This window comes from Xiphophorus maculatus, chromosome 3, assembly GCF_002775205.1.
Source record: "Xiphophorus maculatus strain JP 163 A chromosome 3, X_maculatus-5.0-male, whole genome shotgun sequence".
NCBI lineage: Eukaryota > Metazoa > Chordata > Actinopteri > Cyprinodontiformes > Poeciliidae > Xiphophorus > Xiphophorus maculatus.
This window is the reverse complement of record NC_036445.1, coordinates 20,128,650-20,148,553: the sequence shown is the minus strand read 5'-3', so window position 1 is coordinate 20,148,553 and position 19,904 is coordinate 20,128,650. Positions and strand designations below refer to the sequence as shown.

Genomic DNA, 19,904 nt, shown 5'->3' with positions numbered 1-19,904 from the left:
CGATTTTAAATTTTGTCATGTTGCAACTATAAACTTTTATGTGGTTTTACGTGTCTGACAAGCAAAGTACATACAGTTTTCAAATCTAAAAAAGAACAAAAAAACAAAAACATATGTTGTGCATTTGTATTAAGCCCCTAAACTTCGATACCTCTAAATAAAACCCTGTTGCAGTTCTATGAAGGCCTACGGCTTTGTTTGAGAACTAACAAAGCAACAACAATATACTGATAATATCTCACAAGAAAGTGGAATTTGTTTTGTAATGTGACAAAATGTGATCAGGTTAAGAAACATGAACATATATGCCAATTATTGTATGATCAGATAAGGGATTTCTGGTTATTCAATTTCTAAGCTGCAGACTGAATATCATTGAGTGAAATTATTTATGTAATATTTTAAGCTTAGTAACTAATATTGTTAGTTTTGTAATCAGGTTACAATGTCAATAAGTTGGAAATAAGTACAGGAAAGTACAATTAAACAAAAAGAGCTTACTATTAAAAACATGTAGAAAACCTAAGAGTAAAAAAAAAAAATAGACCTCTTTGTTTTATTTCCTGAACTCCATGAACAGAAGCTCTTTTCACCCACCTATTAAAATGTGTCACATTAACAAACACTCAGCAGACCGAGGTACAGCGTACCTGTGAACTCGATTTCCTCTTTCTTCAAATACTGCCCGCTGCCTGCCAGTTTAAATGTCTGACCTTTGATCAGACCTTGAACCAAAAGTTTTGAAAACGGCTCCCTGCAGAGCAGAAAGTTCATAAGCTGATGTGCAAATTAAATATACATGCATGCCAGGAGAAGATATGCAAATGCAGTCCACCTGTGAGTCACAAGGCCTTGATCCTTGCAGAAATGGCAGAGGAAGCGGGCGTAATACAGGTGCATAACTGCGTGCTCCTTCCCGCCAACGTATACGTCCACTGGAAGCCAGTGATCGACCAGCTGACGCTCAAAAGGTCTGCAGAAAGAAGGTACATTTATTCTTTAGCAACAAAGCTGAATTAATATATAGGATCCTGAAATAATGTCCTTATGATCAGTCATATGTTCTTAAAAAAAACTTGCAGACAACTTTGTTTGTTACTCTCCCAGTCTATGAAAACAATGATTCATTTGTTCTAATAAGTGATTCAGTTAAAAATAACTGTTTATTGTAATCATTCATCACTTAAAGAAATAAAATTGCAAAAATAAATTATTTCTTGTTTCTTCTACAAAGAAGATGTTAAAACAGAAGATGTTGTTATGTTAAAACAGAACAAGTAGATCAGCTGGCAACCATAGAGACACTATTAATCATTGTATCAAGCTCATGTTTTAATCCTATTTAGAGTTAGTGTTGGGTGCCTTCAAACTGTTCACCAGCCATTAGGGCTATTGAAAAAGAATAAAAACCATGCTGCTGGGTTGTTTTGGATTGTTGTGTCCATCAAACCCAGAGAAAGCAAAGTGGAAAGCTATCTGAGGAGCTGAGAGACATGTTTCATGTTCCTGTGAACACAGCTTGGGACTGTAGCCAACCTCCCAGGATGTTTACTCGAGAGGAAATGCAACTCCCGGTTGATCAGACAGATTGGCAAGGAGAAATTCAAGGACCCAATACACTTCAGCTGAACTCCAAGGTCAAGGCACATCACTTTCCGATCGCAACATCCGTCCCATTACAAAACACAGCAGTCTTCGTAGAAGAAGACCCAAGAGAGGTCTTCTCTATTATCAAAGACACAAAATTTTTTGTGTCTTTTATTATCAAAAGACACAAAAAAGCCACAGGAAATAAACACAATGGATGCTAACATGCCATAATGTTTAGGGAAGAATATCTATTGGTTTGATGAGAAGAAACTGTATTCTTCAGACAAGTTAGATCAGCTCAACATTTACAAAGTAAACATCGAGTTTATTGAAGTTTTCTCAGTTTAGTTTAGGGACTGAGTTGCTGATTCTTGGAACAGAGAAGGCTTTATTTGAGCATTAAGTCTCCAAACTTCACACAATCATGGCTGAGAATAAATCAACGCTCTGTGAGTCCATTGAGTCTCGTTCGACTTGGATATGAAATAAAGAACAAGTGATGACTAAACCTTTTCAGCTTCAAGTCATTTCACAAATGGTTTTAATGTTTTATTTGGATTGCTTTTTGATTGGTGCCAGCAAATGTGTGTGCATCTGTAAGCCCAAACTCTGAGGAACAACACATTACATATTATGTCTTAGAAAGTATCTAACCTCTCTTCTTCTATTGAGATAAAAGAGAAATCAGCGGTCCTGTGCAACTACTCTAATATACCAATCATATGTAAATCAGCAGGTCTAAACAAGGAAATTGCTTGGCAGTTTGCTGAAGTGCAGCACTCAGGTGTTTGTGAACAGAAAAGGACAGAGCAGAGCGACAATTTTAGCCAAACAACTGTTGCTACTCATCAATCGGCGAAAAGTTAGAAATAACATACACATGGAAATTCATGACAACTGTAAATCTTTCCAGAGGTAGATGATCAAGTAAGATAACACGAGGATCAGATTGCACAATGCGCAAAGTTATAACCAAAACTGCAGCAGAAAAACCTCAGATTGATTAGACCTCACCAGAAATCTTTGTTTATAAAAAAAAAACCACACAGGAAAATGTTTCAACTGTGAAGAGCTGATGACTTGGACCTGTGTGGCCTTGACAGGACATAGGCAGCTGTCAGTGAATATGTCGACTATGAACTCTTCTGTATATACCAAAGTATTCAAGAAGTTAAATGGAAGGCCACTTTTCCAACAGCTGAAGCTCAACTCGGGTCATTCGATAATACCACGGCCCTGAGGAGAGCAGCTAATCTATAACAGGATGGCAAAAAGAAGAAAGGAATCCAGGTGTGACAATGGCCCAGTCAAAGGTTGGACTTAAATCTGGATAACAATATGATTGAAACAATCAGAAAGCTCTGCATAAATCAGTGGTCGCAATCTCCAATGAACTTAAATGGAAGACATTTATATAATTTAATAGTTAGACAAACAGCAGAATCATTAAAAATGAAAGGGGAGTGAATTTGATGCTTAGATTTAACTAAAACATTTATTTTATAAATAGTGTTGCTGAATTTTTCACTAGAGGGGTAGGAAACTAGACTTAATAATATGTCCATAAATTTATTGCAATACATTTGCACTTGAACTTGGCCAGACATTTCCAGGCTCGTCCTGCAGAGGGCAGGCTGATTCTGACGCACAGACATTCAGGAATCAGCCTGATTCATCGTTTGTTTAACTGGCTTCACTCTCAGAGAAAAAGAAGCAAGCATGCTAACACTTGAGTCAAACGGTGTCCTTGGATCTTGACAGGTCTGCTGCATGCGGTTGGCCTGACTCTAGTGATAATCAGCAGTAATGACGCTCTTTTAGGCAGGCTGCTATCTCACTGTATCTTTTTTTAACACCAGTCATTTGTCTCCTTCACACCTCTCTGACTCTCACCTTCCCTCTGTGGCTGGTAGGGTCTCTCCAGATGAAAAAAGAAATTCCCAAAATGTGAAACTATTTAGCTTGCTTGCAGGAAACCGAACTGCAATACTCAGCCACACACAGAGTGCCACATTACCCAAAAATTGAATCTGTTTCCACAAACTTTGAACATTTCTTATTTCTTTTCATCTTCCTTCCTCTCTGCGTGAAAGGCTCAGCGGGGCTGACTGAAATGCACAAATAGTGTAATTGCTTTTTCTGTTGTGCCATAATCTGCCCAGCTCTCTAAAGCAACAGAGAAAGCAGTCCGTTCTGTTGCAAAGCAGCTTTACTGCGAGGTCAGGGCAATGGGAAATTAATCTCTTTTGTTAAGCCCTGGGTATCGCCACCATCCCAGCAGGTGACGGCCGCGGCACCGTAATCTCTGGCGGAAGAAAGCAAAACTTTTACTCGAGTTTGTGAATAAAAGTAAATGCAGTGTGTGAACATTTAAAGAAAAAAAACTGAAAGACAGTTCACAATGCATATTAATTTACATGATGAAATTGATCAAATTCACCAAAAAGTGCTTCAATACGTTTCCTGTCAGAATTTCGTACTTCCGCCAATTTAAGTTTCAAAGTTATTGCTCTGTTTTTAATCCAGAATTCACTGTATCAAAATTAAAGTTCACTGATTTTATTGCAGACATTTCCAGAGTGATCAGGTTCTATGAATTCAGACACAACCACTAATAGATGGGTGGATGAATTGACAAATGAATGGATGAATAATAAATTAATGGGTTATCAATGAATGAATTTGTTAGGGGTGAGGAAATGGCACAAACCTGTCCCTGTTGTGAGGGTCTGTGTATCTGAAATAATACCAGGCCGAATCCACAAACGTGTCCATGGTGTCGGTCTCCCGCCTGGCAGGGCCCTTGCATCTAACATGGGAGGAAAAAAAACACAGAGAGTTGGCAGAAGCGGAGCATCAGTTAATATTAGTTGGACAAATCAGAGCGAACGAATGAGCCGTGTTGTTGGGGCTCAGACAAACTTGTGTGTTTGATGTTCTAAAACTGATTCCATCTGGCTGAAAGGGTCACGTCTCTGCAGAACAGCACGGCAGAAGCCCGACTGGCAGCACAGCTCTGTTCCTGTGCCCCTACTAACAGGCTGTGCTAACAGGACAGGCCTCAGTTCTGATCGGGTGTTTGAGTTGGAAATGCCGCCTTGTGGCTCCTTTCTGTCCAAGCCAAACAGCACTTTGGATGTACAACGTGAATCTGCCAGCAGCCCTTCCACAGTGCAGGGAAGGACGCTGACAAAGACATTCAGAGAGAAGAGCTTCTGAAGGGTGTTTTCTTTCTTCTTTTTTTTTTTTTTGCTTTAGAACTAAAGCATTTCATGGAACAGTGCGTGTCTGCCTTTTTAGTTTATAATGAGTCTCAGCTGATTTCAAATCACAGTCCCAGAAAGATAAACAGAAAAACAGCTCAGAGCTCTACTACAGAGCGAGGAGCGGCTGGTGCAGCTTCCTGCACCGTCTGTGTCGCTGTCTGTCCAACATTTCCCGTCTCACAGCAAAACTTTTAAATCACATATTCACCATCAGACTCACTGGGAGACACAAACGCCTCGACCACCTACCATACCAGTCTATAATAAGGATGTAATGATGAGGTAAGAGCTGACGGTTGCCAGGCAACAAGGCTAAGGTGTAGCAAGGTTAATGTTTGGAAGTCAGGTGTTGTTTCATGGGAAGAAATCTCGGCAGTTTAACAAAGAATCAGTCATCAATAAAAAAAAAAAAATGCAAAGTCCCTTAAACTAAAAAAAATGTACTAAAGATCTGCAAAGATTTTTCTTATTTTAAAGACCAATTGATTACTACATTATAGATAAAATATTCTTGAAAAAGTAATTAATACCCTTTAACTTTATTAAAACCATAAAACATCACTTAACGATTTATTGATTTCATGTAATAAACCAACACAAGTAAAAAGTAATTGTAAAGTGTACAGAAAATGATTCAAAATGATTTGAGAATGAAAATCTGACAGCTGTGACGTACATTTGTGTTCAGTTCCCTTTACTCTGACACCCCTAAATAAAATCCAGCACAATCAGTTGCCTTTAGAAATTGCCTATCCGTCACTGCCACCCAACTAAACTGACTGACTGAGTAAGGAGAGCATTAATCAGAGATGTAGCTAAAAGTCCCACTGTTACTCTGGAGGAGCTGCAGAGAATCACATATCAGACAGGTGAACCTGTTAAAAAGTCTGGTTTTAATGGAAGAGTGGCAGAATGAGGTTTTTTTTTCTTGTTTTTTCTTGAAAAACTACAAAAGGAAACTAAAGCTGTACATCACCCTGACCATATCATCCCCATAGAGAAACATAGCAATGGCAGAATCATGATTTGGGGATGTTTTTATTTAGTAAGAACAGGGAAACTATTCAGATTTTAAAAGAAATGGATGAAGCCAAATTATTGAGAATCTTAGAAAATAATTGTTCAGCCACAAAAGAGTTAAGGCAGGCCCAGAGATTCACTTTCCAGCAGGACAATGGCTGCAAACATACAGACAGAGTTAGACTGAATCGCTTCGATCAAAGCACACTCATGTGTAGGAATACCCCATTTATGGCTCAGAGCTAAATATAGTCAAGAATGTTCTCAAATATTTTGTTGAATATGACTGAGTATGAGAAATTTCCAAATAACAAAACACTCAACATCTCTAGATGTGAAAAGCTGGGAGAAAGATACACAAAAAGAAACTTGACTCAGCAGTCTACAGCACTACTGCATGTTTTGTTTTTATTTGTAAAAAATTTAAAACCCATGTTTCTATTAATATCTTTTGTAAGTCTATCACATACCGTTTCATTAAAATAAATTAAAGTTTGATGTTGTTACGAGACAAAGTGTGAAATACTTTTCCAAGTCATACCAAACAGAAAAGCTTTCTGTCTGCTGATAACAGTCCTCTAAGCTCTGAGAGGATCCCAACACCTAAACTAGCTATCTAAATCTGTGTGTCCATAAGTATTTAAAGAGTGCCTTTAGAGTACGAGCCAGAAAGAGCCAAAAGGCTCTTGAACAGATGCGGGAAAGGAGGCAGCTGCCCACTCTATAAAGCTCCTCTTCCCAGAGAAAACAGACCTCCATCTGTTATGTGTCTGTGAGCCTGCCTACCCCAATGTGTTGGTGCTCTGCAGACCAGGTGGTCTCTCTGTTTACCTGTGGATCCATAAAGCTCTCACAAACACAGACACACAGACACCACACACACATGCGGGCACGCTCTCCTAATCAGGCGAAAGCTGAAGCAGGGTTCAGTTGGCAGGCTAATTTACAGATCTGCGGAGGGTCGGAGACGAGATGAGCGCGCAGGAAATGACTTCCTCAAGGACAGATAAAAACCGCTTCTTTCACCAACCTCACTCGTCTGTGCCCCACTCAAACTTTAATTGGACACGGTCCATGAGTGAAGGGAACAAATTTCGACAGGCACTTAACAACTGAGGGGGAGATGGGTGGAGGCGAGATAACGGCGTCTTCGCCGATTATTACCATCAATCATTGCTGATGGGGAGCAATTCCAACAACTTTCGAGTAAACACAATCTGATGACTTGTGCCATCTGCGACTGAGTAGGCCTTTGTTTTAATCAACATGGAGCCCTGACGGTGATTAGTCGTATTCAGAGAGGAATTCCCATGTAAGTGAGGGACTCCGGAGGCGCCAGAGGAGTAGTCGTCGTGCATTTCCAAATACATCCACCGAGTCGCTGAGTGGAGAATGAGCGTACGTGTGTGTGTGAAATGATGTCTATGTACAGGGGGTTCATGCGTGTGCATGTTCTCCCTCTGTGTGCCGCTTTCGAGGCACAGCTGGCTTATGTAACCTCCGACATCATCTCATGCGGCCCCTGCCACACATGCCACTCATTGCATAAGCCAGTCTGAACAAAAAGCATTAATCACAATTTGCAGACTCTCTGTCAGCGCCCCGTGTTCTTGTAAAGCCGCCTGACAGCAGGCTCGTTTTGTCGGAGCCGGTCTCCTGAGGAAACACAGGAAATGCAGAGCAGAGACGGTCACCGGAGAGGGTTCACACATAATTCAATTCTGACTCACAGAAGTCCACATAATTTCCCCGATCGCTCATGCTGTGTAAAAAAAATAAATAAACAGACTCCCATAAACAATATCAAGCATCTAAATGGGGCTTCTGTGTGCTAATGCCTGGAATACTTTGGGATAAAGCAATGATATGATAACTTATTTAAAACCTCTTTAGGGGGATGATTTACTGCTGAGTAAAGACAACAGGACATGAAAAGCCATCGGATTAAATTTATCCAGACAAGATATGAAAGATATTTGTAAGTAGAAAAGATAATTGACCTGCAAGTAACTGAATCTGAAGTGTATTATTTTACTGATTCATGGAGCCTCTTGTTCTGCAAAGCCTTGCAAACACACATATTTTTTCACCTATTTATGTGATAGAACCAGATACTTCAATGAATTGTACAGTAAAATAGTATTAGTTATGATTTATCAACAGAACTAGACAGTCCAGTAAATTTGTGATATATAAAAATGTGATTATGGTACTTTGAAGTGGATCGTGGATTTACTCCGATCAAAAAGGAAAGTACATTTATTTTTAAGAAGTACTTTTAAGTAATCACTGGAAGGATTGAAAGAATAAGACTGGGATCAGATTAAGTCAAACATAAATATCCCGCTAACATATATTAAAATTTTTGGATATCACAGTTTGAATAAAAGAGAAATATTGATTCTATTTGTCGTAGGAGAAATTAATTTAGATGCTACAGCCTTTGTTTTGGTTCGGACCAATTATTTTGCCTTCTTTACTCACCAGCGGCTCACTTCAAATGAAGCATCTTTCACTCTTTGCCTAAGACCGGTGCGTATCAGGCGCTCACATGAAGGCAGTTCACACGACGCCAAGGACAGCAAACAATATTTGCATATCAAATAAGCCTCACATAGTCTGATGCACTTTTTGCCTGTTCTCTATCTTGTTAAGTGAAATAACACAGCAAAATAAACAAACAAAAAAAGAAAAAACCTCTGTCAACTGTGACGCTGATCTCATCTTTTATATTAAAGACCGTCACATAGATTTGAGTTGATCATGAATGTCACCACTCTGATATGTAAAAGAAAAAATCAAGCTGTTGAGTGGAACAACTGATAGAGTAAAAAGTTATTTAGACCATTCTCTTTAAGAGATTAAAAATATGTGTTTTTCTGAATAACAGTTGTCCCACCTGGGACACTTGCAGTTGACCCAATCATGAACAGCTCCCAAAGGCGACGCCCCTTTTCCTGTGAGAGACTGCGTCTTCGGCAGAGTAACCGGTAACTCCTCCTCAGGGACGGCGACGGCACCGCAAGAGTCGCAGTGCACCACTGGGATGGGCGTGCCCCAGTAACGCTGTCTGGATATCAGCCAGTCTCTGAGCTTGGAGCTGGTAAGATGGCCCCCGACTTGCTGCTCTCTGGCCTTCTGGGTAATGGACTGCAGCGCCTGCTCCCTGGTGAAGTCTGAGAACTACACAGAGATCACAAAAAAATAATTAATAAACATTTTTGTCTTTCTAAACAGTAAGACAAAATTAACTAGAGTGCTGTTCTTATGGACATCATCATCATCATCGCAGCTGACCTCCTGAGAGTTAATCAGAGTTTGTGTTCCGTCTTTGTGGGTTTTCAGCACCGTGGCCCAATTCAGATACAGTGCACTGGCCACAGACAGGTCTTCCTCACTCACATCTGGAATACCTGTCACAACAGGAGCAGCAAGAGCACAATTTAGAAACAAAACAAAAATACTTAGTGAGATTTTTTATTTTTGCAGTACAGTAATCAATAAATGGCTGTATATATAAAAGTTTTTGCAAATAGTCACACAAAACAGACTACAATAGCAAAAAGGAGAAGCACTGCCCTAGAGTAATCCTACATATGGGTTTCACTTCAACATAAACGCCCTCTGGTGTTTTTTGTCTTGCTTGGAACATACATGTATATAGAGTAATATAATATTTTTCAGAAGATTAATAACGGTCAGAAGATAAAAAACTATACACAATCACTCCACTGGTAAAAACATAACCTGTGGCCAACAATAAAGAACTCCAACACCAAGCTGCTAATGCAAACAAGTAACACAAACTCATACTTGGTTCCAAAGTAACAAAGAAATCCAAGTTCTGACAGATAAATCTGAGCATCGAATGTGGCATTTACTCTATACATCTACATCTAGCAACCAGGAGCCCCAGAACTCACCGATCACAGTGTCCAGATAGTCATCGAACGCCTCCTTGTGGGAGATCACCACAGGAACCTCCTGGCCAGTGAACAGGTTAAGAGCAGTGACCTCTGTTAGGCAGTCTGGATAAAAAACACAGGAAGCATGAAGAATATAACGTTCTTGCTTCAAATATCGGCTCCTTTTCAAAACACTACTTAACTCAGCAGTGCACTGAGGCTCCACAAACATATGGTTAATGTTCAACATCAACATTTTTATTCAAGACAACAACAGACTTGAACATTTCCAAGAGTTGTCTCATGTTCTGCAGTGAAGTGCCTCAACGTGCAAATAGTGACAAAAAAAAACTTAAAGGGTGTCCCCCACGACACCATCTAATGAATGTTTGGGGTCGGACTAACCTCGCCCTGGCTGAAATGCTTGCTGTAGGAGCGAGCGGACTGAGCTGCTGCCATGCAGCAGCCTGTGGGAGGGCAAGATGGCCAGGTAAGCTGCTCCATACACCATCTCTGGGGCAGAGCAGTAAGCTGACAGGGTCTCGCCTGTCTCCTTACCGTTGACCTGCAAAGTAAGAATAAATAGGAGTAAATAAGATCTGCAAAGTAACATTTGGCAACCTTTCACCCCCTGCTGCTTTTATAACTTCAGTTAGTTCATGAGATCGACGTCAAATGGACTCCCGGTCTAATGCAGCTTTGAAGAGCTAAGGAGAAGCACAGGCCCCCAAACTGTGCATAAACTGGTTGACTAAAGGAAGTTGAGATTTTGTTCTTTACTCAACCTCTTAATGAAAAACATTTTACACATTTACCACTGCCCACCCTTATAGAAGAGGTGGGCAGTGGTAATGAGACTGAGAACACAGTGCACTACGAAAGATAAACATTTTTCTAATAGGGCTTTGTGAAAGAAAAAAAAAATGTAATTGCAACATCACTGATGAAGATTGGTGCAACAATATTGTAACAAACTCAGATTTTCCTCACTGCTGTTATTCTCATGTGTGTCTTCAACCCACTCTGTAATCTTTATTACTGTAATCCGTATCAGGTGGGAAGTATCTACCGCAATTCAGCAGGACGGATATTGCATTGGCACAAAATGAAGGAACTCATGACGCCTGGAGTGTATTAACCAACAATTACAGCATTCCAACAAGACTTTGGAGTCATTAATATTGCACACACTGAGATTGTATGTAGCATAATCTTGTTAATGTTATCAAAAAATAACACTAATTGATTATCAGAAAATATCATGTTCAATAAGTACTAATAAATATGATTGGCTCCCTAGAAAACGGATGCACTATGGAGTTTTTGTGTAGGATGATTTAAAATCAGTCATCCAGTCAGTTTAATAATGCAGCGTTAATTATTCATCCTACCTCAGAAATCCTTCTTACACACACAGATAGAAAAACACAAATTGTCAATTTTCTTAATTTCTCCTAGAGTAAAGAGACAGGCTTAAGTAACACATTTTTGAGTAACATGCTTTGACAATCAGAGGCCTCTCAGTGGGTTTATTGTTTCCACTCAGCTTGAAATCACTTCTTTACGAAGAACGGCAAATATGGCTTTCACAAATCCAACATAATTTGTGACATTATCTGTTTGGGAAAATTGCCACTCATAAATGTGTGTAGCTGTTGAAAGCACATAATAAAGCCATTATTCTGGAGCCTTTTTGATGCATTTTCAGTCACATACATGAGTGAACAGAGAAGTCAAAGACAAAGCTTAAGATGATCAATCACTTTGGGGAAAAAGACACAGAAAATAGATGGAGAGATGAAGGAAGTGATGGCAAAACCTCTTTTAGCGTGTGGAAACATAAGCTAAAAGATGGTGAGAATTATGAGTTTCACCTTGAGTTTAAAATCAAAGTAGCATCCAGTGCACTCTCCAATCCAGTTTGCCTGCATGGCTTTAACCCCGTACCACTCAGGAAGGTCTTCCAGAGCATCCAGGAGAGGCTGAAAAGAAAACAACAGAAGACAAACATGCTTTCAACTTTGGACAACTGTGAAAGCAGCAAATTTTCCACTGCGCTGTGGCAAGCCGATATTCTCAGAAGTACGTGATTACAGTTTAGTGTTGCCTCTTTCAAAGCATTGAAAAATTAATTGGACGAATCGGCACAAACCTGTCATGTCACCAGAGCTGGACAGAAGGGGATTTTTAAAAATTCTGATTTCCACTGCGTCTACTTTCCTGGAAATGAACAAACTCTTTGGGATCGAGCACACTGCCCACTTTCCCCCACACATACCAACAGTTACTCTGCATGATTAAATGGAGCTATGCATATGAACGAGGCTTGGGCCAAAAAGCCGCAGCTGGTCAGTGGAGAGAGATGTTATAATTCTCTATTTTCCTTTCAGTCTGTCACAATCCATTACCTACAGTCCCGCTCCTGGAGCTTCTCGGTGTGTGCTGCCTCATCACAGAGTTATTGATACAAACATAAACACTGGCTGGGGTCCTCAGTGGGCACGAGTGCAGAATCGAACGGCGATGTTTGCTCCAGATTGGGAAAACAGAGACATGCTATGTCTTCTCAGATTACAAGTAACCTGAAAAGTGCGGCATGCACTGACATTCAGACCACGAGCATGCATTTAAAGCTGCACGCATTATCGGATGCGACAAGTGTGTACGTCTGCAGACTGAAATACCTGCCCATTTCTGCTGGCAAAATCAGAAAATCAGTTATATGGGAGGAATCTGTGAAAACATATTTTCAGGTTTTGCTGCTATTGCTACTTTGGATTTAGATCCGGACTCTGCCTGAGCCATTCCAATGCATCAATATACTGTAATACACTGTGATTCAAATCATTTCATTGTAGCTCCATTTAGCGTTATTGCTCCGCTGGAAGGTGAACATCTGACCCATCTGTCCTAACAGGCTAATCCATTTATTTTTCTATCAACTCAAGAACAGAAGTATCCCCACGGCCTGATGCTGCCATCACCAACCAATCCACCAACCATGGAAATGGTTGATGGATTGTCCAACCTGAGTTGTGCATCTCTGCGGCTCCTCAAGAGTTTCCACTGTCAGGTTATGTGGGTGGTCATGTCTTGTTAGATTTGCAGTAGAGCTCTATTAGACACGTCAAGTAATGAAATACATTGGCGTTTGTGGACGAAGCATTAAAAATACTGCTTTGAAAAGTTGAAGGACAATGCTTTTGTAAGGCACTATAAATATAATAAACCTGAATCAGTGAGACATCAGTGAAACTCTGGGAGTCATTAAATAAAGTTACCAGCAATGAAAAATAAACTCCAGGAGGCATGACGGACAAGCAAAGGTGGATTTCCAGTTAGAGGGAACAACTGTTTTTACTTTCCTCGACTCAAAAGTACTGATTTGCCACAGAAGCACAAATAACTGTAACATGTACAACAAGGACAGGCGTTACTATGGAAACTAAGAAAACTGTGAGAGAAAAAAAACATGGTATGGCAAAAACTAAGTATTACTCTATATCTCAGAGAGAGAAAAGTAATTTACAGAAGAATACAATACATTGTAGCACAAAACTCAAGTTGCTTCTGGGCAATTTACTGAAATGATTAAGCGTTTTCAGAAACTTGAACAAGCGTGCCTTTAACGAATACTGTCAGAGAACTATAAAATGGAGAATCACTCTCTCTGTCCAGAATTTCTCTGCCTACAAAGTGTGATTATGCATGAAATTGAAAAACTCTCCTGCAGCCACCTGATAATTTAGCATCCTGCACGCTGCACATTATTTTTTCATTATTAACAGATCCATTGTACAACGTGGCGCAACTTGATGGCTAAACTGACTGAACATTGTCTCAGGTTAATGTTGTCTAACGGACCCGAACACGTGCGGGGCCGAGCCGACGACACGCAGGAAACTCGCAGTCCAATTACATCACTTTTCATTTGGCACGCTGCTGCTCGACATGCTCCTTCCTTTCATCTCCATCTGTCTTTCTCACTTCTTTCCCTTAACACCTCCCTGTTCCTTCCTTCCCACTTCTCTGCTCGTCAGAGAAAATTAGAAATGCAGGAACACATTGTCACAGTAGGCTGCTTCCACCTCCACTCGCTCTTCTGACACGGTGGCCAACTTCGACTACGCCAATCGGATAAAAACTGATGGTGGACAAAATGTCTTTAGATTAATCTGAAATGAAAAAGTTGGCAGGCAATAAATCCAAAATGAGTAAAATTGATTTACTAATGGCTACAGTGAAATGAAAAAATAAAATAAAACACCTGTAGACCCTTGAACTGCTTCACACTTTGTCATGTTACAACCACAAAGTTCATTGTATTTTACTAAGGTTTAATGTAATAGACTAAGTAGTGGATGACGTTTAAGTTTGTGGGCAAAATGTGGAAAAGTGGAGTCATTCTTAATAAGTTCTCGTCTCCTATAAGGCTAAATATTTATTTTGTAATTTAAACTACAGCAACATTGCAGTCTAAATAAGTGAAATATGTTATGAAGCCACAAAGCGTATAAAGACTCAATGTGAATCTTTCTTGTAGATTGGGATATATTTTTGGGGAACCTTTGAGTTTTGCTTCTTGTACAACACAATTGTCACTACAACACAATTTTCTAAGAATTTTCCAATCATCTTTAAAAAAGAAAAAAGAAATCAAGGTTGTAGAGGAAGTCACTTTTGATTGATGTTGATTTCAGGTGATTCTTTTGTAGATTTTTGTGAACTGAGGTAAAGCAATCAAAACTGATTGGCCCATTACAATGCAGGGGAATGTTTAAACCTTAACTTTCAACCCATTGAAGCTATTAGGGAGAAAATATGTCTCTTTTTGCATAATGAATTACGTCTTAAATAACTTCATCAATCATTCAACCAATTTGATGCTTTTACCTTTTTACATGCCAGTTTGATAAGTTGATATGACCTTTATTATTTATGAAAAATATGCAAAACATGATTTATTTACCCTATTACAGTTCTTAGGTGGGTAGAGGACAGTTTTTGTGAATAATTAGCCACAACATGGACTTTAATGCATCATCGGTTTTTGTGGCGCATCAGATTTAAAAATACCTCTGGAGTTATAAAAAATTTCCACTCTATTTCTCTTTATTTATGAGTGAAATACTAAATATTTAACTTTTTTTTTTTTATTCTTGCAAATGCACCAAATATTGTAGGGTCAAATGTTGACTCCCACTCATTTCAGTTAATGTGGCTTCTGCTGCACATAATGCCTCACAGAGTAAATGCATGTGCTGCATGCATTTACTCTGTGAGTAAATGCATGCAGCAACATTAACACTGGTTAATGTGTAAAACACATTAACCAGTGTTCCCTGTGCCTGTTTCGGTCCAGAGGGAGTTTTCGCTCCCTTAGCAGGCCTGCTCACCCCTGTGCAGGAAGGTTAGGTTTCATCAGCCAGCCAGACCAACCCCAGGTCTGTTCCTGTATTTACCCCTTTGAACAGAGAGGCCAGGCTAAAGATGATGGTCTCCAGGGGTCTGATTACAGAAGCAGGGAGGCAGGGCAACAGCTGCTGCTACTGAAGTGTCAGCCATGATTGTTATCAGAGGGCTCCGCAGCTCGTTTTTACACACAAACACACACCTTACAAATATGGCTCTCGCACATGAAACAGTCGAACCTTAGCATAGTTTGTAGTCTTGATGAACCACTGTGTCAGTAGCTTCTGCTCCACCAGAGCGCCAGACCTCCAGGATCGACCACTTTCATCCACCTGCTCATCTGCCAGCACTGTTTGATCAACGGGGTCCCAGTTCACCACGGCCTGAATATGGGACAAAAACAAGCACACACAGTCAGATCACAACCCACACGGTTAAAATGAAATGAGGACGCCTGATTTCTGCCTCAACAATAGAAAGGCTTCTGTTTTCAGGTCAAAAAAAGAGACAACTCCACTGGTCTTCTCTATGAAGAAAACATTCCTACCTCTTTTTGATATGCCAGTCCAGCTTCAAAGAGCTTGATGAACAGATACTGTGTCCACTTGTAGTAGTCTGGGAGACAAGTGGTGATTTCCTGTTGATGAAAGCCAAAAATCAGGAGTGCAGTGCAAAGTGGAAGTGAGCAGAGAGTCACTTTCCTTTTTCCTCTAATCACAGAAGCAGCAGCGACATTTCTGGATTTCTTTGGGTCTTAAAAGTCCTGCCTATTCCATCAGCTTCCTATGCTACTGAATGGATTTCTACTCAGTTGTCTTGTTCCTTTTGCACTACGTTTCATTTTTGCTTACTCAATTTTGAGCTGTGGATCTCAGCAGCATCTCCAAAGTTGCATAAATATGTAATACAAATGTATAAAGGTTTGTGGCTGTAATGTGAAAAAGTACTTGAACACTTTTTCAAGTTCCCTCTTCTTTATGTGTATAAATGGAACATGAACATGGAAAGACCAAACACGACTCGGTCTTTTGTAACATCTTGGCCGATCCTCTCCTATCTCCTACTTACTCTGTCCCAGTTGAAGCAGAGCCCAAGGCTATCCAGCTGCTCCCTCATGGACTCGATGTTACTGAACAGAAAAGCAGCAGAGGAAGAAGTTACACATGAAAAACAGACATTTACACACTTTGTTTTAAATGTACAAACCTTTTTGTCCACTCTTCGGGATCGAGACCTCGCTCTATGGCTGCGTTCTCGGCAGGAAGCCCAAAAGCGTCCCAACCCATCGGATTTAGCACCTGGGAATTCAACTGTGTATTAATTGTCACTGTTGGGTAAATAATTAGTTAAAGAATCAATCATAAGTCAGTCCACATAAACCAACAGAAATTAATATCAATCTGGGTAATGTTACAAGATTTTATACCTGTATTTTATGTATCAAATATTTTTCCCCAAATTTTTCCTTTTATTACACTTAGGTTAAACTTCGCAAAATCTCCCCATAGATAGAAAATCTTTAGAAAACTGTCTCAGTGACTAAAGCCTGTGAGGCTGACCTTTGTGATAAAACATGCTCTAAGCAACAATAGGACACATTCAAAGCCAGTCTGCCATCTTCTCTGGAAACCCCACAGTTTGCTTATGGCTCCAACCTCTCCACACCTCATCTCAAACACACACTGAACACAATCATTTTTCACCTGAAGAAAAAGAACGCCTGGAACCCTGTTTGTTCTCTTTTAGCGTTCAATAATACTTACACACAATCATAGCCAAAGCAGCTGATTACATAAGAGGTTTTCAGACCTCCAAAGAGAAAAAGAAGACTCAATTGAAGCTGGCAGGAAATCTTCAGGCTTCATCAAATTGAACGACAGTGTTCTTCAGGGATGTGTATTTAGTCCTTTGCACTTTATCCAACAAAAAAAAAAAAATCACAACATTACTGAACTCCATGAAAACAAGATTATTAAAGTTGTTAATGATCCTACGGCAATCTGAGTCACTAACAATGGAGTTCAGTTTAAGTACAATAGTTTCTGCTGTAGACAATGACATGTTTTCACACACTGCCAGTGGCCGTCATATGGATAGGCTCAGCAGAAATCACTTTTTCAAAGTCTACACCAGCGATTAGCTCTTCTGGAGTCTTAGCAAGACACACCAAGCCCAAATAGTAGAAGGCACAGCTGTTTGGAATAACAGATTGATGGACATTTCATATATTTTTTAAAGCAAAATTATTGGTCGCATTTTACGACCTTATTTTATATTCTTGTCCTTCCGTAGTAATTTATCTTTTATCTATGATTTTTTTCATGTTATTCCAGTTCGACTGAAGACATCACTTACAAAAATGTTGTCTTTTGCTTACCCAAACCCCCCTGCCCTCTGTATTTATGTTTTTCCTGTCCAGAAGTGCTCCGTCTACACATCCGTGCTTTTGTCTCGCTCTTTGACACACACACTTAGGAAGTCTCTTTCACTCATTTCTCAAGCCCTTCGGCTCTATTTTCTGCTCACTGAGAGAAAAACGAGATGAAAGCGCAGGACTGGAAGGAGCGAGTAAAGTGGAGGAGAAGGAGAGTGACAATGAGTCGAAGGCTGGAGAGGATCATTGCGGGGACTCTAACGGGTCTGATGTTTCAGATGAATTGGTATCCTTGGTAACTGCTGGGCCCTCATTTGTAAAGCCGAGTGGTGGATGGTATAAGGCTGAGAGGCTGTCGGCTCACTAAGCTCCGGGGAAATACGAGCAGAGCACATGCCAAGGATAGTCTATGATAATAAAAAAAACACATACTAAAATGATGAGAGCATCATTATGGTGATACAATGCAGGTCTGCTTAGTTAGCATAAATAGCTAAAGTGAGGCTCTATTTATGAAGGTTTCTTTTGAAAAGGCTGTCAATTTTGTTTTTTTTCTTTATGGATCATATTACACTTAAAGAGTAAAGCCTATCCTGACCTTAATTTTGATCACAATAAGATCTACTGTAATTTTGGATGACACAGATCCAACCAGGACAGGAAACATACTGTAATCTCGCAGCCTTCTGGACAACACTGTTCCAGGAGAGCTGGCAGACTCGTTTTATGACTGCAGAGGGACAGTACTAAATAAAAGCGCTCACCCACACAGCTCAATTCCATCTGTGTTAGCTTTGAAATGCAACTTCACACTCTGGTGTCCAGATGCTAACGTTTCTACACAAATTCTTATTGTGTCCACTTGTTTCAGTGGACAAATGTAATTTTACATCAAGCGATACGTCTGTTTTATTATATCGCAGCAACTACACAGCGCGCCATGATGCATTGATGTCTGCGGTTTCAGCAGGTTAAATCATTTCAAAATCCAGGGAACAAAAACTGGCCACAAAATTCTGATCGGTGCATCTCCAGAAAACGCATTCTTACATTACATTTACTTGTACAAACAGTGGCTAAATAAAAGATGTTGTAAATTGGATCATCAGTTATTATCACATTATAATAGGAGTTCAAAACATATTCGAAACATCAAAAACTGGTAGACATCACCTCAAAAACCCAGCAGAATATCAACAGGTGAGTGTATATTTCTCAATTAACACATTGGGGAGTTTTGAGCATTCACCATAACGGTGTTTGCTTTTAGACAGATGCTCAGGGAAAAAGCAGTGCTGTGCAATGAGCAGCCAGCAATCAAGTGAAACCAAGTTTTCTTCAGGGAAATCCCACAGAGAAAAAGGAGACTCTCTCAGCAGGTGACGGATAAATGCACATTTGATGTAAAATCTCAAAGGAGCAAAGCTTTTCACATAGCAGTTTGTTGTCTGGCTAAAAGCAAGGACCAATGGTTGTTTAGATGAGCAATGATCGAAGCAGAAGTGTGTTCCTGCAAAACAGCCACCAACCTGACCTTGCAGTCGCTGGCCACAGCTCCATCAACAGCAGCCAGTAAGTGGAATCAAACAGAGAGCAAAGAGAGCTGTGGACTGAAGCACTTTGATCTTAACTAGTCTGGTCATTAAGACACCAGTGGGCTTTAGCTCAAGAGTATGGATCTGCCTTAATTTACACACCTACTGAAAACCAAAAGGAAACCCCGAATACACAAAAGTAAAATTGCCTTTCAGTTTTAACACCCCACGGCTGTAGACAAACAGGAAAACAGCTGAGTTTTCCTCTTTATGGATCTGATAACAACAGCTGTAAATGGTAAAACTGTATTACAGAAATATTCAAACCCAGCTAAACAAAAAAAAATAGTCAAATTGCCTATGTTCTGTAGATAAATACTTTCAGGCATGAAGACACAATATGATAGCTTCAAATATAAAATTTAAACTGTATTCAGAGTAGGGTTCGAACCGGCAGCCCACTAGTTGTAGGATGAACTCCTATCACAGTCATATCACTACTGCATGTTGAATAGACCTGTGGCTGAATAACCTTGGTCCAGAGCACATCAACATTTAACATAAAGGAGCTGGAATCAAACCCACAACCTGACCATTGATAGGTCTTGATTTAATAATAAGGTATGGATCGATTTTGAATTTTGATAAATGCAAATATGATTTGAAATTTGTTTAGGTGCCTCTCCTGGTAATGATTAGCTGCCATTAAATTGTGTGAAACATTTAGGTTTGACTAAAATGCAACAACTGAAGGATTACATAATAAACATTTACATCCAGGATATGGGAATATGCATACTTT

The 19,904-nt window shown here is 39.8% G+C and overlaps 1 protein-coding gene across 2 annotated transcripts in view; it reads right to left on the bottom strand.

Annotated features, from left to right (window-relative positions):
• Positions 1 to 19,904, bottom strand: part of lars2 (leucyl-tRNA synthetase 2, mitochondrial) — a 38,180-nt gene that overhangs the window by 8,399 nt on the left and 9,877 nt on the right. For both annotated transcript variants that reach the window (XM_023331535.1, XM_023331536.1), the window contains exons 4-15: positions 16,400 to 16,491; positions 16,262 to 16,322; positions 15,741 to 15,830; positions 15,433 to 15,576; positions 11,656 to 11,763; positions 10,187 to 10,346; positions 9,800 to 9,904; positions 9,174 to 9,289; positions 8,776 to 9,059; positions 4,301 to 4,399; positions 836 to 973; positions 651 to 754 (exon numbers count right to left, since the gene is read on the bottom strand). In XM_023331535.1, the coding sequence (XP_023187303.1) occupies positions 651 to 754; positions 836 to 973; positions 4,301 to 4,399; positions 8,776 to 9,059; positions 9,174 to 9,289; positions 9,800 to 9,904; positions 10,187 to 10,346; positions 11,656 to 11,763; positions 15,433 to 15,576; positions 15,741 to 15,830; positions 16,262 to 16,322; positions 16,400 to 16,491 (1,501 nt within the window). The remainder of the gene's footprint in view (positions 1 to 650; positions 755 to 835; positions 974 to 4,300; positions 4,400 to 8,775; positions 9,060 to 9,173; positions 9,290 to 9,799; positions 9,905 to 10,186; positions 10,347 to 11,655; positions 11,764 to 15,432; positions 15,577 to 15,740; positions 15,831 to 16,261; positions 16,323 to 16,399; positions 16,492 to 19,904) is intronic.